This window comes from Nelusetta ayraudi, unplaced genomic scaffold (genome assembly GCF_046127955.1).
Source record: "Nelusetta ayraudi isolate G7.1 ecotype Tasmania unplaced genomic scaffold, CSIRO-AGI_Nayr_v1 ptg000084l, whole genome shotgun sequence".
In the NCBI taxonomy this organism is placed as follows: Eukaryota; Metazoa; Chordata; class Actinopteri; order Tetraodontiformes; family Monacanthidae; genus Nelusetta; species Nelusetta ayraudi.
In genome coordinates this window covers 5233812-5254519 of record NW_027466134.1, presented here as the reverse complement: position 1 = coordinate 5254519, position 20708 = coordinate 5233812, and the positions used below count along the sequence as shown (strand labels likewise).

Sequence of the window (20708 nt, the reverse complement as noted above, 5' to 3'; positions counted from 1 at the left end):
CACACACACACACACACACACACTGCGATATGTGACTATCACTCTCGCTTCTCATGTGTTTCCAGCAGAGCAGTTGGGTGACGCAGGGTGAACTTCGTTGTTTAACAAAATAAATTCCCGCCGTGTGTCCAACAAGTGCAGCTGAACACAAACCTTACGTCATGAAAAAATAAAATAAAATAAATGCACCGTTTAAATGCAAACGAGGCAGTTGTCCTGAATCGAGTTCATCGCATTAAGAAAGAACAGCGCAGGGCTTTTTTCTTAAACGATCACTAATTGTTCGCTACCATGCGGGCGACACGGGGAAAAATTAATAACGTGTTTTCGCGACTTGATTTCAGCGGTTAAGCTGTGAACATTAGCGCGCGTAAATTGGCAGCGCCGCGACTGCAGATGCGACCCGCAGCGCCGGGTCCTGCCTCGCGAGGTCCTCCCTCGCGCGCTCAGTTTGGGCTCAGTCCGCCCTCGACTTTCCTCTCGAGTGGAGCCGAACCCCCCCTCTAGCACCACGCCAATGGAGAGTTCTCCTCTGAAAGCCAACAGGAGACACTGAGCATTTCTTTTCTTTTCTTACATCGATCGACTGATTTGCTCGTCGCTCTCGGAGGGTTTCGACATGTTGACGCTGGGCATCGCGCCGTGGATTAAGCGGACGTCCACATTACTTCAGTTGGCTCTGTTACTGCAGCAGGCGGTGCTCGAACCGGTAGGTCCACAGACTGTAGGGACGGTAGAGAACCCAGTACAGGTGCTACCCAGAGAATGAGAATCTCCTGAAAAGGTTGCAGTATTTCTGCAATTTAACGTAAAAGGTGAATGTGACATATTATATAAAGAAATAATATGCAAATCAATATATTGCAAGTTTTTATTTCTTTGCATTTCGCTGATCAGGTCTTGCAGCTTAAAAAAAACAACAAAAAAACCCCTCAAATTTTATAATCATTTTCTGAGTTTGTGGCTTTGTGGTTTTAATAAGCTGAAAATCTTAATCAGCAAAGTTACAACAAGGAACTGCTTGAGATGTCAATTTGCATGGAATGGCTCAATAAAATGTGTTCCTGTTCATCTTTTATGTTAAATTGCCAAAATAAAACAACTTTTACTCGATATTCTCATTTTTCGGGTCGTACCTGTGAATGAGCATTGCAAAAGATGGAGCAGTGTGAGGACAGAGGATGGCAGAGTTATCAGACTGCTGCTGCAGAATGTGGAGTTGCTTTAATGTGAAGGCATTGTGATAGAGGAAGTGTTGTTGTTGTTAATTATTAGATATTATTGTTGTTGTTGTTGTTGTTGTTGTTGTTGTTTATTATGTCCTAGCTTTTGATGTTCAGTGTTCAGGTCACTCTGGCATCACACACACACACACACACACACACACACACACACACACACACACACACACACACACACACACACACACACACATTAACAAAGGGCTTTCTTCCTCATACGCAGTCCCATTCAGATGAGAACTTAACCGAACATAATTTTCCTTCCTTCTTGCTGTTTGATTCTTAGCTGCGTGTGCATGTTATGGAATGGAATTTCTATACGATCACTATAGTATATATATATATATATAGTATAGTATAGAGTATAGAGAGTTTCATGACTGTTTTGTTTTGTCATTAAATAAACAAGAACACGGTGACGCTGTAATGGGCCTGGTATTCAATCGATACATCTCAGACCTTAATCTGTTCAACGCCGCATAAAAAGCCGGTGTTCCGTGCAGCCAGCGCCGACTCCCCCGGCCTCCACCTCAGCTCAGCGTCCACGGGGAGGATTTATTGTTATTACACGCAGGCTGATCCTTCGCTGTCCCTTCCTTTATTGGCTTCCTTCCTCTGGAGACGGCTGCGCCTCTAAGTGTCTGATTGAAGACGCTCATTTAATCTGCTTTCATTACACATCAGTCCATTCCTGCTTGCTAAACAAGTGATGATGCTCCATGACCTGCTCAGTCCCTCCACAAGGGAGACGGAGTTTACATATTTAGACCCGAGGATTTTTCCTCCTTCTGCGCTCCGGCACTTTTTTTTTCTTTCCTCTTTGACTCTGCAATTTCTGTGGGTCTTGTTTCACTTTTTAAGGTCATATAGGAGGAAGTCATCAGCGGACCTACTGGCTCCGCACAGCCTTGGCTCTTGGCCTTATTGGAGCAATAAAAGCACAGGAGAAACTATTTATTTTCTTCTGAGAGGTTTAATTTTCTAACGTCGGCCGTTTAGTCGGACTTTAGTCAATCTGGATGGATTCTGGGTGGTGATGGTCAGCCAGAGAGACTGACCAACACACCAGCAGCCTGTTCATCTCTTTATGACGGTCTCGTCTCTCGTCTGGTCTCGGTCTCGGATCGGGTGGGCCGGACTGTAATGAGCAACACTGTAATAACACAATAATAACAGAGAAGAATCCAGCTGCTGATTTGTTTGGCACCCTGCCCCCTTATTCCCAGTTCATCTATTTTTTAATTTTATGAGTCAAAGTTTTTTTTTTATTTTTTTTTTTAAATGGTTAAAAATAGTTGGCAGCAAAGAAACGTATTAAAATATACCTTGCTGAAAAGACATGTTGCTGTTTTATTTATAAGCAAACTTGAATAAAAAAAAAAGATGCTACTATTTTTTTTTCTGTTTTGTTGTTATTTTTTATTCTTATTCTTAGTCTTGTGCTGTGTCTCAATTCAGGCTCTGCATCCTTGAAGTACGCATTTTGAAAGGAAGTTGCGTCACAGCACTGCGCGAAGGCTCCTCCCAATTCCCAAAAGTCCTCAGCACGCTCCAAATGCGTACTGGGAATGCGCACTCGTTTTAGCCGATATCCAAGGCTGCACCGCTACTATCCTTCACCTCCTTCTGTATCCCATGATGCTTTGCGTGCTGCTGCAAAGCATCCTGGGATCCTGGGAAGTCAGCTGAAATTAGCGCCATCTACTGGCAAAGACACCACATATAAATTAAAGTATTTAAGTTTCACATCAAATATCCAGTTTTTAACGTAGGGTTTTACTTGTTTGATCATCCAATGGCGAACCAATGGTTAGCTTGATGCTATGAAAACGTCACTTCCGGGGTTGGCCAGCAGGAGGGAACGGCGGTGACGCAACCAGGAAATGCGCCGAAGGCTAGACCGTCCCGGGGGATTACCCAGGAGGCGGGTTTGGTTCGGTCCTTCTAGGCCGGGTCCTCGAAGGACGCTTCCTTCAGACGGAGGACACTCGGTTTGAAGGGTGCAGACCCTGAATTGGGACACAGCCCTGGTCTGGTCTTGGTCTCGCTGCTCTCTAGTCTTGATGCTGTCTTGTTTGGGTTGCTGTGATCGTGACGACAACAATAGAGGGAACTCACACTTTGCAAACATGGAGTCTTCCCAGCAGAACAGCAGAACAGCTGTGAAACAACGGCAAACTCCAGATCAGAACAGCTCAAGTCACATGAAGTATTGGCACAACATCTGGATTTAGAACGATTTGAATCAGAACGCGAGGAAAAGAATCTGCATTTCCAATGTGGAGCCCCAGCAGAGCCGTGGTGGCCTGGTGCCTTCTCTCTGGACGCTGGTGAGTCTTCAGCTGTAAACCATTGCAGTCTGGTTGGGTTTTGTTGCAGGCGACGGCTGACCTGCAATAATGACCCTGGGATTTAATCTCAGTGACACGTCATTAACCTTCGCTAGTTGGGATGTATGCGTGACTGTCACTGAAGTGCAGGTTGGACCAACACGCTCTTCACTCACTCACTCACTCACGTGGTCGTGCACACGCACACGATGGCGACGTCAGGCTCTGCAGCCGCTTCACGCCAGACTGACCCGACTCTCCTGCTCCTTCACCACTTTTGATCATTCGTTCGAACGGCTTTCGCTCTCTCTTTTCGTTCAGCTAATTTAACCTTTAACCTGACAGTCGTCGGGTGAAGTGTGCTGTGGCAGAGCAGGATGTGTGCGACTGAATCTCTGGCGAGAGCAGCGAGCTGTCAGAGGTCCCGGCGACCTGCAGGGCAACCATCTGCTCAGCTGGCAGGGGTTCAGCAAGGCCTCACACATTCCACAACACAACTGCGCTGCGCACTTTGCTTCTTCCTCTTCATCATCATCATCATCATCATCATCATCATCATCATCATCATCATCATCATCATAATAATAATAATAATAGACTGGTTAAGCTGGTTATTTTCCTCCTCTCTACATGCACACAATCTTTCTCTTAATGCTCAATTCTCTTATTAAACTCAAAATAAAGTCAATTATCAATTATTATTATTAATTATCGGTTGATCAACTTTTATTTATAAATCACTCGACGACATTCAGATGTGTACCAAAGCATTTTACACAATCACAGGGAAAAGCAACTCATCCGTATGTGTGCTATTCTCCAGTACACAGTCAGCCAGTACAGCACTGCCCAGAACATTAGAATATCCTGAAAAGGTTGCAGTATTTCTGCAATTCAACTTAAAAGGTGAATGTGACATATTATATAAAGGAATAATATGCAAATCAATATATTTCAAGTTTTTAATTCTTTGGATTTTGCTGATCAGGTCTTGCAGCTTAAAAAAAAAAAAAAAAACTCAAATTTTATAATAATTTTCTGAGTTTGTGGCTTTGTGGTTTTAATAAGCTGAAAATCTTAATCAGCAAAGTTACAAAAGGAACTGCTTGAGATGTCAATTTGCGTGGAATGGCTCAATGAAATGTGTTGCTTTCATCTTTTATGTTAAATAGCCAAAATAAAACAACTTTTACTGGATATGCTAATTGTTCGGGTAGCACCTGTAGAAGCCAGCTGCATTTGGCACGTCTGATTGACGACTGACTGATACATGGGGAGGAAGGGACTGAGATGAGCCTTCGGCTGTGATTGGCCGACAGGGCTGTGACAGGAGCTGGGATTCTCCTCAAGGCACCGCAGCTCCTCCTTCTTCCAGTACTGTTTAGTTGCATTCATGCTCACTGTGTATTCTTTCATTCCTCTGTTGCAGTGAAGTTGGTGGTTGTAGTGTCACTTGTTATTGTAATGTTGAATGATGATACAGCCTGTGGTCCACCCTTGGCACCGCAGCCAGCGCTGCTGGGCAGAACTCAGGCTTGCAGCTCCGGCCGGAAGGAATTCCTTCGGCTGCACCTTCATCTCCATCATTGTCCATCAGCGGTCGTCCGTCTGTTGTCAGTGTCGTCCGTCGCAGCGTCCGTAAGTGCATAACGTTGTCGTCTGTGTTCTGTGTTCTCAGACGGAGGCCATGCACCCTGAATGTGCCCTGGTGTTCCAGCATCTGAAGGCTCAGGAGGAATGCAACCAGATCCTGAGACTGGAGCGGAGCCACCGCTCCAACAGAACAGGTGTGTAAACTCACTGGAGACAGGAGCGGCGTCGGCGAAGGGTCTCCGGCTCATCGTAGACGACACCGCTGGTCCAGAAAACACGCAGCAGAGTTTAAAAGCTCGTCGATTCAGTCTCGGTGTCGACGGTGCCACGTTTCAAAGTAGCAGAGATGCTGAATTTAGAAAAGTTACACTGAGATCACTCACCATTGTAAACCATGCAACGTGTTTACCCTGCATATACAGATACTACCCAGAGATTTAGGATCAGGTCTTGCAGCTTAAAACAAAAATAAATTATAATAATTTTCTGAGTTTTTGGGTTTGTGGTTTTAATAAGCTGAAAATCTTAATCAGCAAAGTTACAACAAGGAACTGCTTGAGATGTCAATTTGCGTTGAATGGCTCAATAAAATGTGTTGCTTTCATCTTTTATGTTAAATTGCCAAAATAAAACCACTTTTACTTGATATTCTCATTTTTTGGGGTAGTACCTGTAATTCGAATAGGATCCAATCCCTGTTTGAGCCTCAGCAGATGGGACAGACAGACAGACAGACAGACAGAGCTATCACAATGCCAGGTGACAATTATCAGGTTCAATGCACAAAAAGTCAGCAAAGGAAAGAGAAGGGAGGGTTGCTGGCACGCTGAGCGGGTTCAGACGAGGATGATCTGGCACAGAGGGGAAGGAGGAGCAGCTGAAATACACGAGGGGGCAGCAGCGATGACAAGACGCAGACAAAACACGCCAGAGTTGCCAGGGTCCCCGAAGGAAGGAAAATAATAAATGCAGGACATAAAAATAAAGGAAACAGATGGGGTGGTGGGGTGGAACTATCAAAATAAAAGAGGATGCGCTACGAATGATGAGAGACTTTGAATAGACTGCACCACTGCGCTCAGGTCACATCAGGTCACAGGTCATCCCCACCTCAGTGCCCAGAAGAAGACAGTTAGTCACTGCAACTGAAACCTGATTACAATGTGAATTGGCTCGACGACAGGTCAAGGCTCCTGAAGATGCTGAATGGCTCACAGATGGTGGAATCTGCAAGTCTGGCCCATCAGGCCCAGCTGTTGTCATTCACCATTGATTGCATCTTTTGTCTCCTTCCCTGACGTCAGCTCACACAAAACTGCAGCGTGACGTCCTGACGATGAGTCACATATGAGACGTGTGAACGAGTGGTTTGAAATGAGACCTTTCTGTTGTTTCTCTTCATCCATCAACGATATCCTTGAAAAGTTGTTAGATACCTTTGGGCAGCTGTGGCTGCAAAGTGATGATGGAAGGGTTGGCGGTTCAAATCCCGGCTCCAACTGTCCAGGCAGCAGCCATCCACTGGTGTGTGAGTGTGTGAGTGAATGAGAGGCCAATGTGCAGCGCTTTGGGGAAGCGTGGAGGTGCTGGAGAGCGAGATGTACGTGCAGTCCATTTACCACTTGACTGACTGTCTTTGTGCAGCGGCACCAAGCACTGTTGGCGCTGGGAGAAATCAAACGTTGCAGTGAGCAAACAAAGCGTATTCCAGACTGTGTGTTTGGGTAGTCGGGTAGGGTCGGGGCAGGAGTGGGGATATTGTGTTCTAGCGCTTTGGTTCCTTTTCTAGTGACATTAGAACGTGTTTTCTACATATCCCATGATATACAGGTACTACCCAGAAAATGAGAACACCCTGACAAGGTTGCTGTTTTTCTGCAGTTCAACTTAAAAGGTGAATGTGACATATTATATAAAGGAATAATGTGCAAATCAATATATTTCAAGTTCTTATTTCTTTGGATTTTGCTGATCAGGTCTTGCAGCTTAAAAAAACAAACAAAACTCAAATCATCATTAAACATTTGGCTTTATTCCACTCCACTAGCTGATGACAGTTTGCACTTGTGATAGCGTTAGCCACCTAGCTTTCAAAATCCACCTGAATCACCCTGGAGGTTCCTGGAGGTGATCTCAACATCCACAGCCAGACAGAGAACACAGCCAGCGGCTCGGTGTGATGTTGGTTCAGTTGGTTTTTCTTATCGCTTTCCCACCGAACCCTATACAGAGATATTTTCACATAGGGACAAATTGCTGTTTGAATAGACCAAAGCACACAAGGGAACGAGGTGAGAAAACAGGAGTCATGTAAGAATGAATTACTGCCATGCCTTGCTGACACGTGATAATCAGTCTGGTATTGTGTACACAGCAAACAGTTAAAAGAAAAGCAGTAGCTTGTCAGCCTCTTATCATTTTGCTATTTTTATTATTTTAAATACACGTTTAAATCTGGGTGTTCCTTCAGACCACAATGCCAGGCTGTGATCAGCTAAAGTACATATCATGCTATGAAGTCTGTGTGTGTGTGTGTGTGAGAGAGAGAGAGAGAGAGAGAGAGAGAGAGAAAGAGAAAGAGAGAGAGAGGGAGAGAGAGAGAGAGAGACATACTCTCAAAGGTCAGCTTTGTCTTAGAGAAATGGGACCACTTGCTTTTTCATCAGGAGCCCCCAAGATACACCCACGTCAAATTTGAGGCTTGTAGCGTATGAGGAATCCCGAAACCCTAACCCTAATTTCAGCTAACCCTAATCCTAACCCTAGTTTCAGCCTTATCACTAACCCTAATTCAATGCAGGTCTATGAGGGTCAAAGGTCAACTTTATCCTAGAGACATGGGGCCACTTGCTGCTTCATCGGGATCCCCGCAGACACAGCCACGCCAAATTGGGGGCTTCTAGCCCATGAGGAAGCCCGAAACCCTAACCCTAATTTCAGCCCAACCCTAATCTGCAAAAACTAAACTAATCTGAAAAATACTTTTTCGTTTTTGTTTTGTTTTGTTTTTTTACAGTATGTTCTGTTGTTTACAGTGCAGTGGTATGGTTCTAAAATTTCAGAAAAACACGCTTTGGCAAAATGTTTAATACAGGACTAAATTACAAATATTTGTGTTCAATCAAGACAATAATTGCATTTAATGTTCAGCAAGAGCATTTGGCATCTCAGCGGAACGAAGTTTATCTGATTTTTGTGTTTGGAGAAAATTGATCATAAAAACAAAACGGGGGGGAAAAAAACATTAAACAGTCGTAAAGATCTTCTGCTTTGCTGCAAAAACATCAAGAAGAACAAACCAAATTTTGGGGACGGGTTTGTGTCTCTCTGAATGCCTCCCCTCCGTGACTGACTATACACCTCTGCGTCTCCCTTATCACATAGCGTTGTTTTATTTTGGAGGCGGGATATTAAAGCATATATCCCACTGGAGCCTTTTCCCCAGCAATATTTTTTTAACAATATTACAGTGGCAGCAATACACATTGGCAACACAAGAAAAATGCTTTATTGACACATGAAAAGGTTGGACAGTGACGTGCGAGAGAAGCCTCGACTGAGATGGGATCAAGCAGGCCAAGAGGAAACACAGGACGTTATTTCAGATGGATTTTTTGCTTCAATCCAATTTGCCAATTACCTGTTGTTTATTGTGGGGCACACATGTCAAAGTACTAAATCCTTTTTACGCACCTCAGTCTTGCTGCTGCTGGACCAGCCAGGGTTTCAGCTTGGAGACAATCACTGGAAGTGGAATACATGGCAGCTAGCACGCAATAACAGAGAAATCCTTTCATCGTGATTCTTACTGATGTGTTTTGGAGTCGGCAGCCACGATTTATTGCTGTATTGTCTCAGATTCTTTTTCATGCTATTTTGTCGGAGTTATTTCACACTTTTTCTTCAATACATATTCCATATGTGTCCATTCATGGTTTTGATGCCTCGAGTGACAGTCTACAATGTAAATAGTCATGACAATGAGAGGCCATCCATCTATCCATCCATCTATCTATCTATCTATCTATCTATCTATCTATCTATCTATCTATCTATCTATCTATCTATCCATCCATCTATCCATCTATCTATCTATCTATTTATCTATCTATCTATCTATCTATCTCTCTATCCATCCATCCATCCATCCATCCATCCATTTTCAATACCAGCCTCTTCCTGAGGTGTGGGGGCTACAGGAAAATGTACTTTTCTAAGTGTGTTGAGGCCAGCAGAGCAGGCCCAGCTGGTCCTGATGGAACAACACTGCTGCTTTCAGAGTGTGAATGTCAGGTTATGAAGAAACACTGCGTCCGTGTGCATCTTAAAAGCAAACACCGTGAACCAGATTTGCAGAGAACTCCAACCAGAGTTTATTTATTCATTTTCTTTGGCTCTGCTTTCTTGGCTGCGACGTGCCTTGGGGTCGGCACCATGATGTGGCTGTCAATGCAATGTTCACGCACCAATGAGCATTGGTATGCAGTTGCAGCCCATTAAGGAACACTCTGTCACTCAGAAAACAGAGGCAGATAAGTGGGACTCTGGAGAGGGTCGGGCTTGTTACTCTATCAAACTCAGATATTCACCGCTGAGGAGAGATGGAAGAGATTCATTCCCTAATGAGAAGCAGCAGCAGTCCACTGCTGCAGTGACTGCAGTGTGCTGTGCTCCAATTACCACCTAATCAAGTACCTGCCGTCCATACAATACAAGAGATCCTCCTTCAAGAGGAAGGAAGGAAGGAAGGAAGGAAAGAAGGAAGGAAGGGAGGAAGGAAGGAAGGAAGGAAGGAAGGAAGGGAGGAAGGAAGGAAGGAAGGAAAGAAGGGAGGGAGGGAGGAAGGAAGGAAGGAAGGAAGGAAGGAAGGAAGGAAAGAAGGAAGAAAGGAAGGAAGGAATGTCTTCTTTCTTTGTTGATACGGGAAAGCATTTGCCAGTATTTCATGTTCAAAACGGACCTCAAGCGCCTGCTGTTCCAAACTGATGCATCAAATGTTCACGAGCGACTGAGCAAACCCAACAACAAGGAAGCCGCTGACGTGCAGAGGAACGACGTGCTAGAAGTGACACTCCTCCAGTGAGACGCTGGTCTCGTCACGGCTTCTGGCAGGAGGATCTTTTGGCAGTCGCCAAAACTCTTTTATTTTGAATGAGCGTCTCCGGGCACTGCCGCTTTAATTCATATCAGGCCAAACAACTTTGATGTTGGAGAGACTGCGTCCTCATTACGACTGACACTGCCACCTCTGCTCACACCTCCCTCATTAGAGGCAGGCTGCAGCCACAGCTTGTCCCACACATACACACCCACACACACCCATGTGGGTGTGTGTGTGTGTGTAAGATGTGAGACAAAGCTAATTAATGTTAAGTCAGATGACAAGATGACAAGTCATCCCAGGTTTTTTTGCAGATGAGTTTGAACAGAATTATTGTCTCAAAATTAATTAATTCATTTTCCATACCTGCTTAGTCCTGAGCTCTCCCAGCTGTCTTAGGGCGAAGGCAGGGGACACCCTGGACAAGTCGCCAGTTCATCGCAGGCAGGGCCACATAGAGACAAACAACCATTCACACTGTTTTTTGGAGTGTGGGAGGAAGCCGGAGAACCCGGAGAGAACCCACGCAGACACAGGGAGAACCCGGAGAGAACCCAAGCAGACACAGGGAGAACCCAAGCAGACACAGGGAGAACATGCAAATTCCACACAGCAAGGTCCCAGGCCCGGAATCGAACCCACAACCTTCTTGCTGTGAGGCGGCAGCGCTAACCACTGCGCCACCGTGTCGCCGTGTCGCCTGTCTAAAAATTGATTTAAAAAAATGAAAACTTTCTTCTTGGTGAAGAAGAAGCGTGACTTCATTTTGTTAAAACTTTGAACATTTTTTATCTTTTTTTATTTATTTTTTTAAATCAGGTGTCTGATTAGATATTAATGCCACAGTCTTATGAAACCCCCAAATAACAAAAGATGTTGCAGTAAATTGCCGGGTTAGAGAAACGAAATGTCAACGCAATTTAGAACTGTTCTTGTGACCTGTGACTTCGGCGACACCTCAAGCTGCGTTTCCATGGCAGTGTTTGGCAAAAATAAAAGCCGTACCTCTATAGTCTGGACAGAGTACAATGGCGATTTGCAGGAGTTTCCATTGAAAGGTGTGAAGATCATTAGCTGGAGCCCCTGTGAGGAGGAAGGAGGCACACAACGTCTTGTGTCGCTCTGCATTTCCACGGAGTTTGCCGTCCAGAATGGTTCTTCTCATTTTTCTCTGTGATTGCTTGTAAAAAAAAAAAATATTGCATCTATCTCCACCGTCCAATCACAACACGGCAATTTTACTGGTCAGAGAAACTGGTCACGTGACCCCGCACATCACGTCCACTGACGTGCAAATGCCAAAAAAGTTCTTCCATGACACTGTTGCGATATTTTTGTCTCCTCAGATTTAAAATAGTTGGTTTAAACCTTAGTCTTGTTTTTTATATACAGTGTGAGTACACATGTCCTATTAATGGATACATTCTGAGAGGGGCTTGTGTATTCTAGCTGTGGAAAAGGTTGAAGGTTTAAACTGAATTTTGCATTTTTTGCGGTCATAAACAAAACAAAATGCATCCATGTATGTGGAAGACATGTTTCTTCAACAGGGTGTGCACCGCTCGCCGCGCCCTCCTCGGCTGATCAGCCTGCTGAAGGGATGTTTTGTGCCGCCGCCCTCAGGTTGTCCAACGGCGTGGGACGACATTTGTTGCTGGTCCCGTGCGGAGGTGGGCCAGGTCGTCAGTGTCTCCTGCGCAAATGTCTCGCAGCTGTTTGCCAATACCCAAGGTAAATGACTCCACCCACTGATGACCATAGCCCGCTGTTTGTTTGTTTGTTTGTTTGTTTGTTTGCTCACAACCACAATCTGTGTTTTATCTTCTTTTCTTTTTGTCATGTGTTCTCCTGCATTTATCTGTTTTAAATATGTAAATCCAAACTCAGCGGGCAGTCACTCATAAGAAATAGTATGCAGTGGCATCGCTGCTCTCAAACGTTTGCTTTTCATTGTTCATCGACAGCCGGTGGGCAACTGCCAACGACGTCACATACCGCAATTCTATTAGGACAAACTACATCGGTTGATTAAGCTTTTTTTTTCTGTCAATCCCTGGTGTATTTACGGTACTTTGTTTGTATTAATGTTGTATACACGAAATTCTCTCTCTCTCTCTCTCTCTCTCTCTCTCTCTCTCTCTCTCTCTCCCTCTCTCTATGTATAGATATACATACAAGGTAAATCAAAATACAGTTACGAATGTATGTATTCAACACACAGTATCTATCTATCTAAATATCACCCGCGAAGTACATTTTTGACCGTGATCTATCCATATATTACGCCCCGGAACGATTCTGCACCCGGACTAATTCTGTACCTACACCGGCACACAGAAACTGATCCTGAATCCTGTTGGATGAGCATTGTTAAGGAAAGGAGAAGTGCAGATTTGATTGAAAAGAGGATAGAAAATACACATTATATGAAGTACACGCTGTTAATATGCGTAATGTAACACAGGGACGGTCCAATCCCAAAGCAACTAAATGCAACACTCAATCAAAACTGATTAGCAAAACAGATTCCCAAAGGTGAAATACTTTAAACTGCAGTAAATATTACAAAAAAAAAAGAAAAAGAAAAGAATGAAAAAGCAGGAAAAAACGTGTGAACGACTGGACTACACTGCCAGTTTGGACACACTTTCTTTATCTTGACTACTTTGAATACATATTCCATATGTGTTCATTCATAGTTTTGATGACAACCTACAATGTCAACAGTCATGACAATGAAAGAAGTATGTGTCCAAACTGTTGACTGCTAGTGTAGACATGGACTTCAATCAGGTCTCATTAGGAAGTCTATGTATGTCCAAACTGGAGTCCATGAAAAGTTGCTTACAGTCTCACGTTGGACCAAAATTAGATCCGAAAATGCAACGAGAGACGTGGTTTGGACGTTCTCTCTCCGCCGCGGGCTGTTTGTTGACCTCATGGCTCGGAGAGATTACAGAAGCTCATGGGTTTCCTCCTCCACACGCACGCTGTTGTCTGAAGTCAAGCGGCTCCCCAGCAGGAGGCTGCATGCAGAGAACAAAATGTAGTGGGAAGTCTGGAAAAGCTCTGGACTCTGCCCTCCGTCGTTCACATCCACCCATCCAGCCGCCGCTTGCCGCAGGCCGCCGGTCTCCACTCAGCGCCGAGCACTGAGGCTAATGCGGCTCATCGCAAGAACCACCCACGAACGAACCACCCACAGACTCCCAGCAGCGGCGAGGAGACGGACGCAGATCTGTTGTCTCTCCGTCGACACTTTGCTTCACCAGCTCGCACAAAAAAAGTCCGGGTGACCTTTTGTACACGGCGAGTGTCACGTCATGCTGAGGAGAGGTCACGTCCATCATTGCACCTCCAGGCCAGTGAGGAAGAAAGAACATCGTTAGATGGATCTCTAATGCATTCACCTGGCAGGACTGCTGCAGGGTTACCTTGTGTGAAAACTAATCCTCATTTCATATCTGCGTGTCCCTCGTGCTCTGACAGTTTGTATAATGAGGGATCACATTATACACACACTGTCTCTGCAGGGTTTCACTTGGTTTTCTCTCAGTTGTGCAAAAGCACTTTGAGACGCCTTTGGTTGCGATGCAGCGCTTTACCATTAAACGTTGATGGGTTGATACCATGTTGCTGATAAAATATGTATATATGTCATTCATTCATTCATTTTCCATACCCGCTTAGTCCCGAGCTCAGGGTCAGGGGGCTCTGCTGGAGCCTCTCCCAGCTGTCTTAGGGTGAAGGCAGGGTGACACCCTGGAACCCGGAGAGAACCCAAGCAGACACAGGGAGAACATGCAAACTCCACACAGAAAGGTCCCCGGAATCGAACCCACGACCTTCTTGCTGTGAGGTGGCAGCGCTAACCACTGGGCCACCGTGTCGCCCATGTATATATTTAGTTCTGATAATTTTAATGCATGATAATTTGGTCATTCGAACGTGATTAGGCAAACGCAATTAGAAACGTAAAATATATAAATGGGGTTCATGTAAACAAATTGAAAACATGGTGTCTGCTTCCGTACAGAGAGAGCGAGAACAGGGCTGTGAATCCGAGAGGAAACGCAACGGCGTCAATCGTCGAGGATTTCGTGGAGTTTAGTCAAGTCTTTCAGGCTCTCTGTGTTTATCCAATCACACGGCGCATACACGTCGGGTTTGGTGTAAGACCTTCGAGCTTGCTGGTCTCGTTTTGGCAGACTCGAGATCTGATTTGCTATCGCAACAGACTGGGGTCCAGTTACTTACAGCCAGCGCGCGGGAGGCTGCAGTGTTGATTCCGAAGGCCTCAGGCAGATTTCATAAAACCCGACAACACAAGCTAGCTGAAATAGGATTACATAAAAAAAAAAAAACTCTCCCGTGATACACAACAATGGAAGCAGCACAACCAAGAGGATGTCAGGTGACATGAATAGAACAGACTGTGCAGAATAATTTCATTTCCACAATTACAAAATATATATATATATATGTATATATATATATATATATATATATATGTATATATATATATATATATATATATATATATATATATATATATATATATATATATATATATACATATATATATACATATATATGTATATATATATATATACATATATATATATATATATATACTTTCAGGCCATTGCGCAGTATTTCTGAACTGTGGATGGTGAATTATTGTGGTTTCTGTCGCTGCATTTCCATGGCACAAAATAAAAGTAATATTTCCAAAATTTTGACAAAGTTAAATTGCGATTAGCAGGTGTTTCCACTGAATGGTGTGAAGCACATAAGCCGTAACTCTGGTCCAATCTCGTCCCGCGAGACCCCACTGGGAGGAGGATGGAGGTACAAAACATTTCGTGTTTTGGAGCATTTTCACTGGCCAGTCAATTCTAGGGGTAATACAGCTCGTGTTCACACCAAGAACATAAAAAAACACCAGACAATGCTCTTGCCAAAGCCGAGGAGACATACAGACCATCATGTCTCCACTCACTCACCACAATATCATCAACGTAGAGGATTAGAGTGAAAGGCTCAGGGGACTGTTCCTGCCTTGTAGACCACAGCATATAGAGGACGTCAACAGCCTGACAAAGTCCATCACTGGATCAACTTCATTACATTGTACCTGTGCAGTAGCTTGATCTGATGGTAAACCGTCGGTAATCCAGGAGAGGAAACCCCTACTGAAGGGGAAGAAAAGGATTTTTAAATGTGAAAAGAGGAGAAGGAAGTCTCCACCCCCCCCCCAATTTCACATTTCTTTTCTTGGACAGTATTTCATCTCTGCGTCTCGTACTCACCCGTGTTTAAGCTGCTTTCACCGACTCTGTTGAGATGTGCGTCTTTGTCAGGTTTCATCTACAGGAACTGCTCCAAGGATGGCTGGTCCGAGCCCTACCCCCCCTACGAAGACGCCTGCGAGTTCATCGAGTACGAGAAGACTGAACTGGAGGTAAATCAGCTGTGGGAGATGTCGTATTTTAAACAAACGTACGCCTTCCTTTAGATGTCTTATATCTTGTAAGGAGAGCAAAAGCATTTTCAACATGGACCCCTGAAGAAATCACTGGACCAAATATGTTGGACTTGGTGTCTGCTCTCCCCAAACCCCCGGTAGACGTTAATTAATCGCCGCAGTAGAGGGAAAAAAGAACTACAAAAGAAAATTGTTTCCATCCATCTATCCAGCCATCTATCCATCTATATATCTATCTATCTCTTTATCTATCCATCCATCCATCCATCCATCCATCCATCCATCTATCCAGCCATCTATCCATCTGTCTATCTATCTATCCATCCATCCATCCATCCATCCATCCATCTATCTATCCATCCTCGTATTTTATACGAGAGACTGATTAAATGCAAGGTTGTGGTATGAGGTTCTGTTGTTATGTGGATGATACCATGCTGTTGCAAACGATTGGACGGTGGCCGTTGGTTGACATGACTTCCTGCTTGCTGTTGTGACTCCACTCAGAGGGTAAAGCTGGTAACGACTCTCGCCTTGCTGTCTTTTATTGCATTTCAGCCCACGTACTTTTCCAACTTCAAACAAGTGTACACTGCCGGCTACGCCACTTCCCTCATCTCTCTGATATCAGCTATCTTTGTCTTCACTGTGTTCAGGTAAAGAAAGAAACAGATCTCCTGCCTTCTTCCAAAGAGCAAACCAATATTGAAGCATTTGAAAAATATGATAATAAAGTGAAAAATTTGCCTGGTCACAACTTTGGAAACTTTTAAAAGAGCCAACACCCCCGTTCAGTGACGATGCTGTCGTTCTTTGCATGGCTCTGCAGGAAGTTTCATTGCACCAGGAACTACATCCACATCAACCTTTTCTTCTCCTTCATCCTGAGAGCCAGTGCAGTCTTCATTAAAGACGCTGTCTTGTTTTCTGATGAGGATCAGGACCACTGCCTCATGTCGACGGTGAGTTTGAGTCAGGGCAGATGTTCAGATCATAAAACAAGCCGAGTCTTGCATGTCCGGCAATCCCAAAAGTACAAAAACAGACTGTACTTGAAACTGACGAAAAGAAAATAATTGCCAATGTATGGCAGGACAATGGTGAAAAACATCATTATTGAAATACTACTACCCTCAGGTTGTACTCATGACACAGTAATAATACCTTGAAACCTTTGTTTTTGTTGAGGTACAGTTTTCCAGGTGTGTCACTCAAGCACTCGCTCCTCTGCTCCTCCTCCCCTGCAGGCCTCCTGTAAGTCGGCCGTGGCCTTCTTCCAGTTCAGCATCCTGGCAAACTACTTCTGGCTGCTGGTGGAGGGGATGTACCTGCAGACACTGCTGGCCCTCACCTTCTCCTTCCAGAAGAAGTACTTCTGGTGGTACATAGTGATCGGCTGGGGTGAGTTTTCTGCTGCTGTTGCTGCTGCTGCTCTCTGTTTTCCTCTCGTCTTCTCATCCAAGTCTCTTGTTGGCAATTTGTTGTTGACTCAGCTCGATGACTCGCTTTCTCTCTTTTGCGACTCCCAGGTCTCCCAACAACAATCATCACCGCTTGGATCCTGACTCGTAACTTTGTTGATAATAGAGGGTAAGCTGCTGCTGCTGCTGCTGCTGCTGCTGAATGATTCTATTGCAACCAGCACCAATTTGTACGCCCACCCACCACTGCACCTGCTGTGCAAACCACACTGCTGTCATTGGCCCACCCCCCCCCACTCCTTGCGTGAGCACACTGATGAAGACGAGGGAAGTAATCAAAGAGAAAAATACAACAATCATTCTTGACAGCAAACAACATGGAAATGCAGATTTATGGCAAAGTGTTTAATACCTCCTTCTAGGGCTGTGCGATTAAGGGATTTTAAATCCAAATCAGATTTTTTTAGTCATAACGATGTGAAATAGAGGAAAATGGATTTTCCTCTTTCATGCTTCCAGGTTGGCGCCTGTTGGGTACTGTAGTCCTCCTCCCCCCACACCCTGGAGATGCTGTTAACTGGCTAGCTCTGTTGACTGGCATCTGCACTAGCTAGCTAGCCACAGCAGCTGTTCAAACCAGGAAGTGATTCTGTTTGCTGCCCTCACCACTACCTGGTCAGTTATTTTTCTGAAGTCGCATACAACACGCACCTGTCCCGTTTTTGTAGCATATTTAATGAGTTTTCCGCCTCCGCACCCCCCCCCCCCAAAAAAAAAGAAAAAATCAAAATCGAAAATTGAGTTTTCAGAGAAAAAAAATCTGGATTTTATTTTTGACCAGAATCGCCCAGCCCTACTCCACACCATACAGTGGAAACACCCGGAAATCACAGTTGTGCTTTGTTGAAACTGCAGTGGAAATGCAGCTGGTGAACTCAGTGAAACGGTGACTGCTGCCGAGCTCAAGGTCAGAGTGTCCTCAGCCAGAACCTATAGTCGCCTCCATAGAACCGCCCTGTTTGAAGTCGATAAGAAACTGGCCGGCACCCTTTGTTCCGACGGCTGCATAATCTGGGCCAGTCTGCTGATTGGGAGCAGACACACAGTATGCAGTCAACACGTCCACCGTCGTGGCGGTCAATGGAAGGAAGGATCTGCAGTTCGCTCCTCTCCTCTTGTTTTTCCCCGGCTGCTCCGAGGAGTCGTTTGTTTCTCAACGAGCCGAGCGTTGTCATCCTTCTGCGGCAGCTTTTGTTTATCTCATTACTGTGTGCTGTGTGTCCCAGGTGCTGGGATGATACAGACATGGCCTTCATCTGGTGGATCATAAAAGCTCCAATAACAGTGTCACTGCTGGTAAGTGGGCAGCAGTCAGAACTGGAGTTTTTCTTTTCTTTCCTCCACTCCAAAAGTCAAACCTCTGTTCTCATCACACACCGGCTGGTTCCTCAGTGGAAAACCTCTTGTTTGCTATGATGTACTGTAGATAAACCCTTTTTGATTGCAACTCTTTGTTTTGGATTTCAGTATGAAATTGAAACTGGAAAATAAAACCAGACTGGTGAAGAAAATCAGCATTTGTGGGCATTAATTCTTTTGAATTATGTATCTGATTTTTCCTCCTCTCACTCCAACTGGAAACACCTGCTGGCTCTGCTGCTCGGCTGCTCTGCTGCTCGTCTGCGTGCAGGTCAACTTCATCATCTTCATCAACGTCATTCGCATCCTGGTCCAGAAGTTGAGATCTCCGGGCGTCGGTGGGAACGACACCAGTCACTTCAAGTAAGAGCCGCCGTTCGAGCCGCACCGTCTCTCTCTCTCTCTCTCTCTCACACACACACACACACACACACACACACACACACACACACACACAGGGGCACCGCCTCCATCGTCCCTCACGGCTGTGCTTGTGTGCAGGCGGCTGGCCAAGTCCACTCTGCTGCTCATCCCGCTCTTTGGGATGCACTACATGGTGTTCGCTTTCCTGCCAGAACACACCGGCGCTGAGGTCCGCATCTTCATTGAGCTGGGCCTGGGCTCCTTCCAGGTAAGATGCAGCAGACACAGTGTGTGACACAGTGTGCGCCGTCAGCTTCTCCTGTTGCTGTCCTGGAAGAGAAGTCAAGTGTGACTAAGCAGTGTCTGTTTTTCAAGGGTTTTGTCGTGGCTCTGCTCTACTGCTTCCTGAATGGTGAGGTGTGTGACACTGACTGCATCGTCACACTGCTTTCATACACCACAGAGTACCAATACTCACCGCTTCTGATATGTAGTATTTGAAAGGCTACATACATCAAGTCAAAGTGGTTTTATTTTGGCAATTTAACATAAAAGATGAAAGCAACACATTTTATTGAGCCATTCAACGCAAATTGACATCTCAAGCAGTTCCTTGTTGTAACTTTGCTGATTAAGATTTTCAGCTTATTAAAACCACAAAGCCACAAACTCAGAAAATTATTATAAAATTTGAGGGGTTTTTTTTTAAGCTGCAAGACCTGATCAGCAAAATGCAAAGAAATAAAAACTTGAAATATATTGATTTGCATATTATTCCTTTATATAATATGTCACATTCACCTTTTAAGTTCAAGCATCAATACTGATACCCAATACTGCTATCAGGTATCTCTGGTTTCATTGAATCATTTTGTTTCCAAGCACTGACAGACCAATGCTAAATGAAATGTAAACCACCAGGAAGTGAAATTTTTCATCAATATAAAAAGAATAAAATTCTAAAATCTGTCTGAATGAATTGAATTGAATTTTCATATCGTGTTTGATTCACAAGCTGCACTTCTTCCTCGCCAAACCTTTTAAATCTAAGACTATTCGACAATTTGACTCTCTCTCTCTCTCTCTCTCTCTCGTGTGTGTGTGTGCGTGTGTGTGTGCACTCGCCCTCAGGTCCAGGCAGAACTGAAGAAGCGCTTCTGGAAGTGGCAGACCCAGAGCTACCTGAGCTACAACAAACGGCGCCGCACGCTGTTCACGGAGAGCAGCACCATCACTCAGATCTCCGTCCTGGACAAGTCCAGCCCCAAAGATCTGCCCGCCAGCGAGGCTCCTGCCGGCACCGGCACCGGCACCGGCAGCAGCGTCTCTCCCGTGTGAGCGTGATTCAACCCAACCGCGTCACGGCCGCCTGACGAGTCCCACTCGGCCCGAACTCGACCGCATTTACGATGTTCCCGCCTCTTGCGGTGTTGTTAGTCACTCTCTCTCACCGCCAGGAGCAGAGGTCACGTCCGCTCGGTGTGCTCCTCGTAGTTTCTGCTCCTCCTCCTCCTCCTCCACATCTGACTCACAGCCGCCCTAATTCCCTCTGTTAGGCAGGAGCACGTCAACAGCTGCACTCTTTCCCTCCAATTCAACGTCGTTAACTTCCTTGCGTCGCTTCGGCTGATGACAGGCGATGTGATTTCTTTTCAGAAATGAGCCCCGGCAGGTCTGATTGAGCTCCTGAGTACCAGACGGAATTTTTTTTCTGCGTCGCGGAAATTAAACAAAACTGTGATTTTCTTCAAT

General features: G+C 45.0%; 1 protein-coding gene across 1 annotated transcript; it reads left to right on the top strand.

Moving 5' to 3' along the window:
• Nucleotides 1-608: 608 nt before the first annotated feature.
• Nucleotides 609-20294, top strand: ghrhrb (growth hormone releasing hormone receptor b). Its single transcript, XM_076045646.1, has 13 exons — nt 609-709; nt 5250-5358; nt 11889-11996; nt 15629-15729; nt 16312-16409; nt 16583-16715; nt 17001-17154; nt 17283-17343; nt 18461-18530; nt 18865-18956; nt 19095-19224; nt 19332-19373; nt 20088-20294. Exons 1-13 carry the CDS (start codon nt 620-622, stop codon nt 20292-20294), a joined length of 1395 nt encoding a protein of 464 aa, XP_075901761.1. The 5' UTR covers nt 609-619.
• The last annotated feature ends 414 nt before the right edge of the window (nt 20295-20708 follow it).

What these genes read in the sequence shown, in the direction of transcription:
- ghrhrb (XM_076045646.1), top strand. Translation starts at nt 620, where the DNA reads ATGTTGACGCTGGGCATCGCGCCGTGGATTAAGCGGACGTCCACATTA. An exon ending in CCACCGCTCCAACAGAACAG is followed by an intron (nt 5,359 to 11,888) that starts GTGTGTAAACTC and finishes CGCCGCCCTCAG; the next exon opens with GTTGTCCAACGGCGTGGGAC. An exon ending in ACTGCTTCCTGAATGGTGAG is followed by an intron (nt 19,374 to 20,087) that starts GTGTGTGACACT and finishes ACTCGCCCTCAG; the next exon opens with GTCCAGGCAGAACTGAAGAA.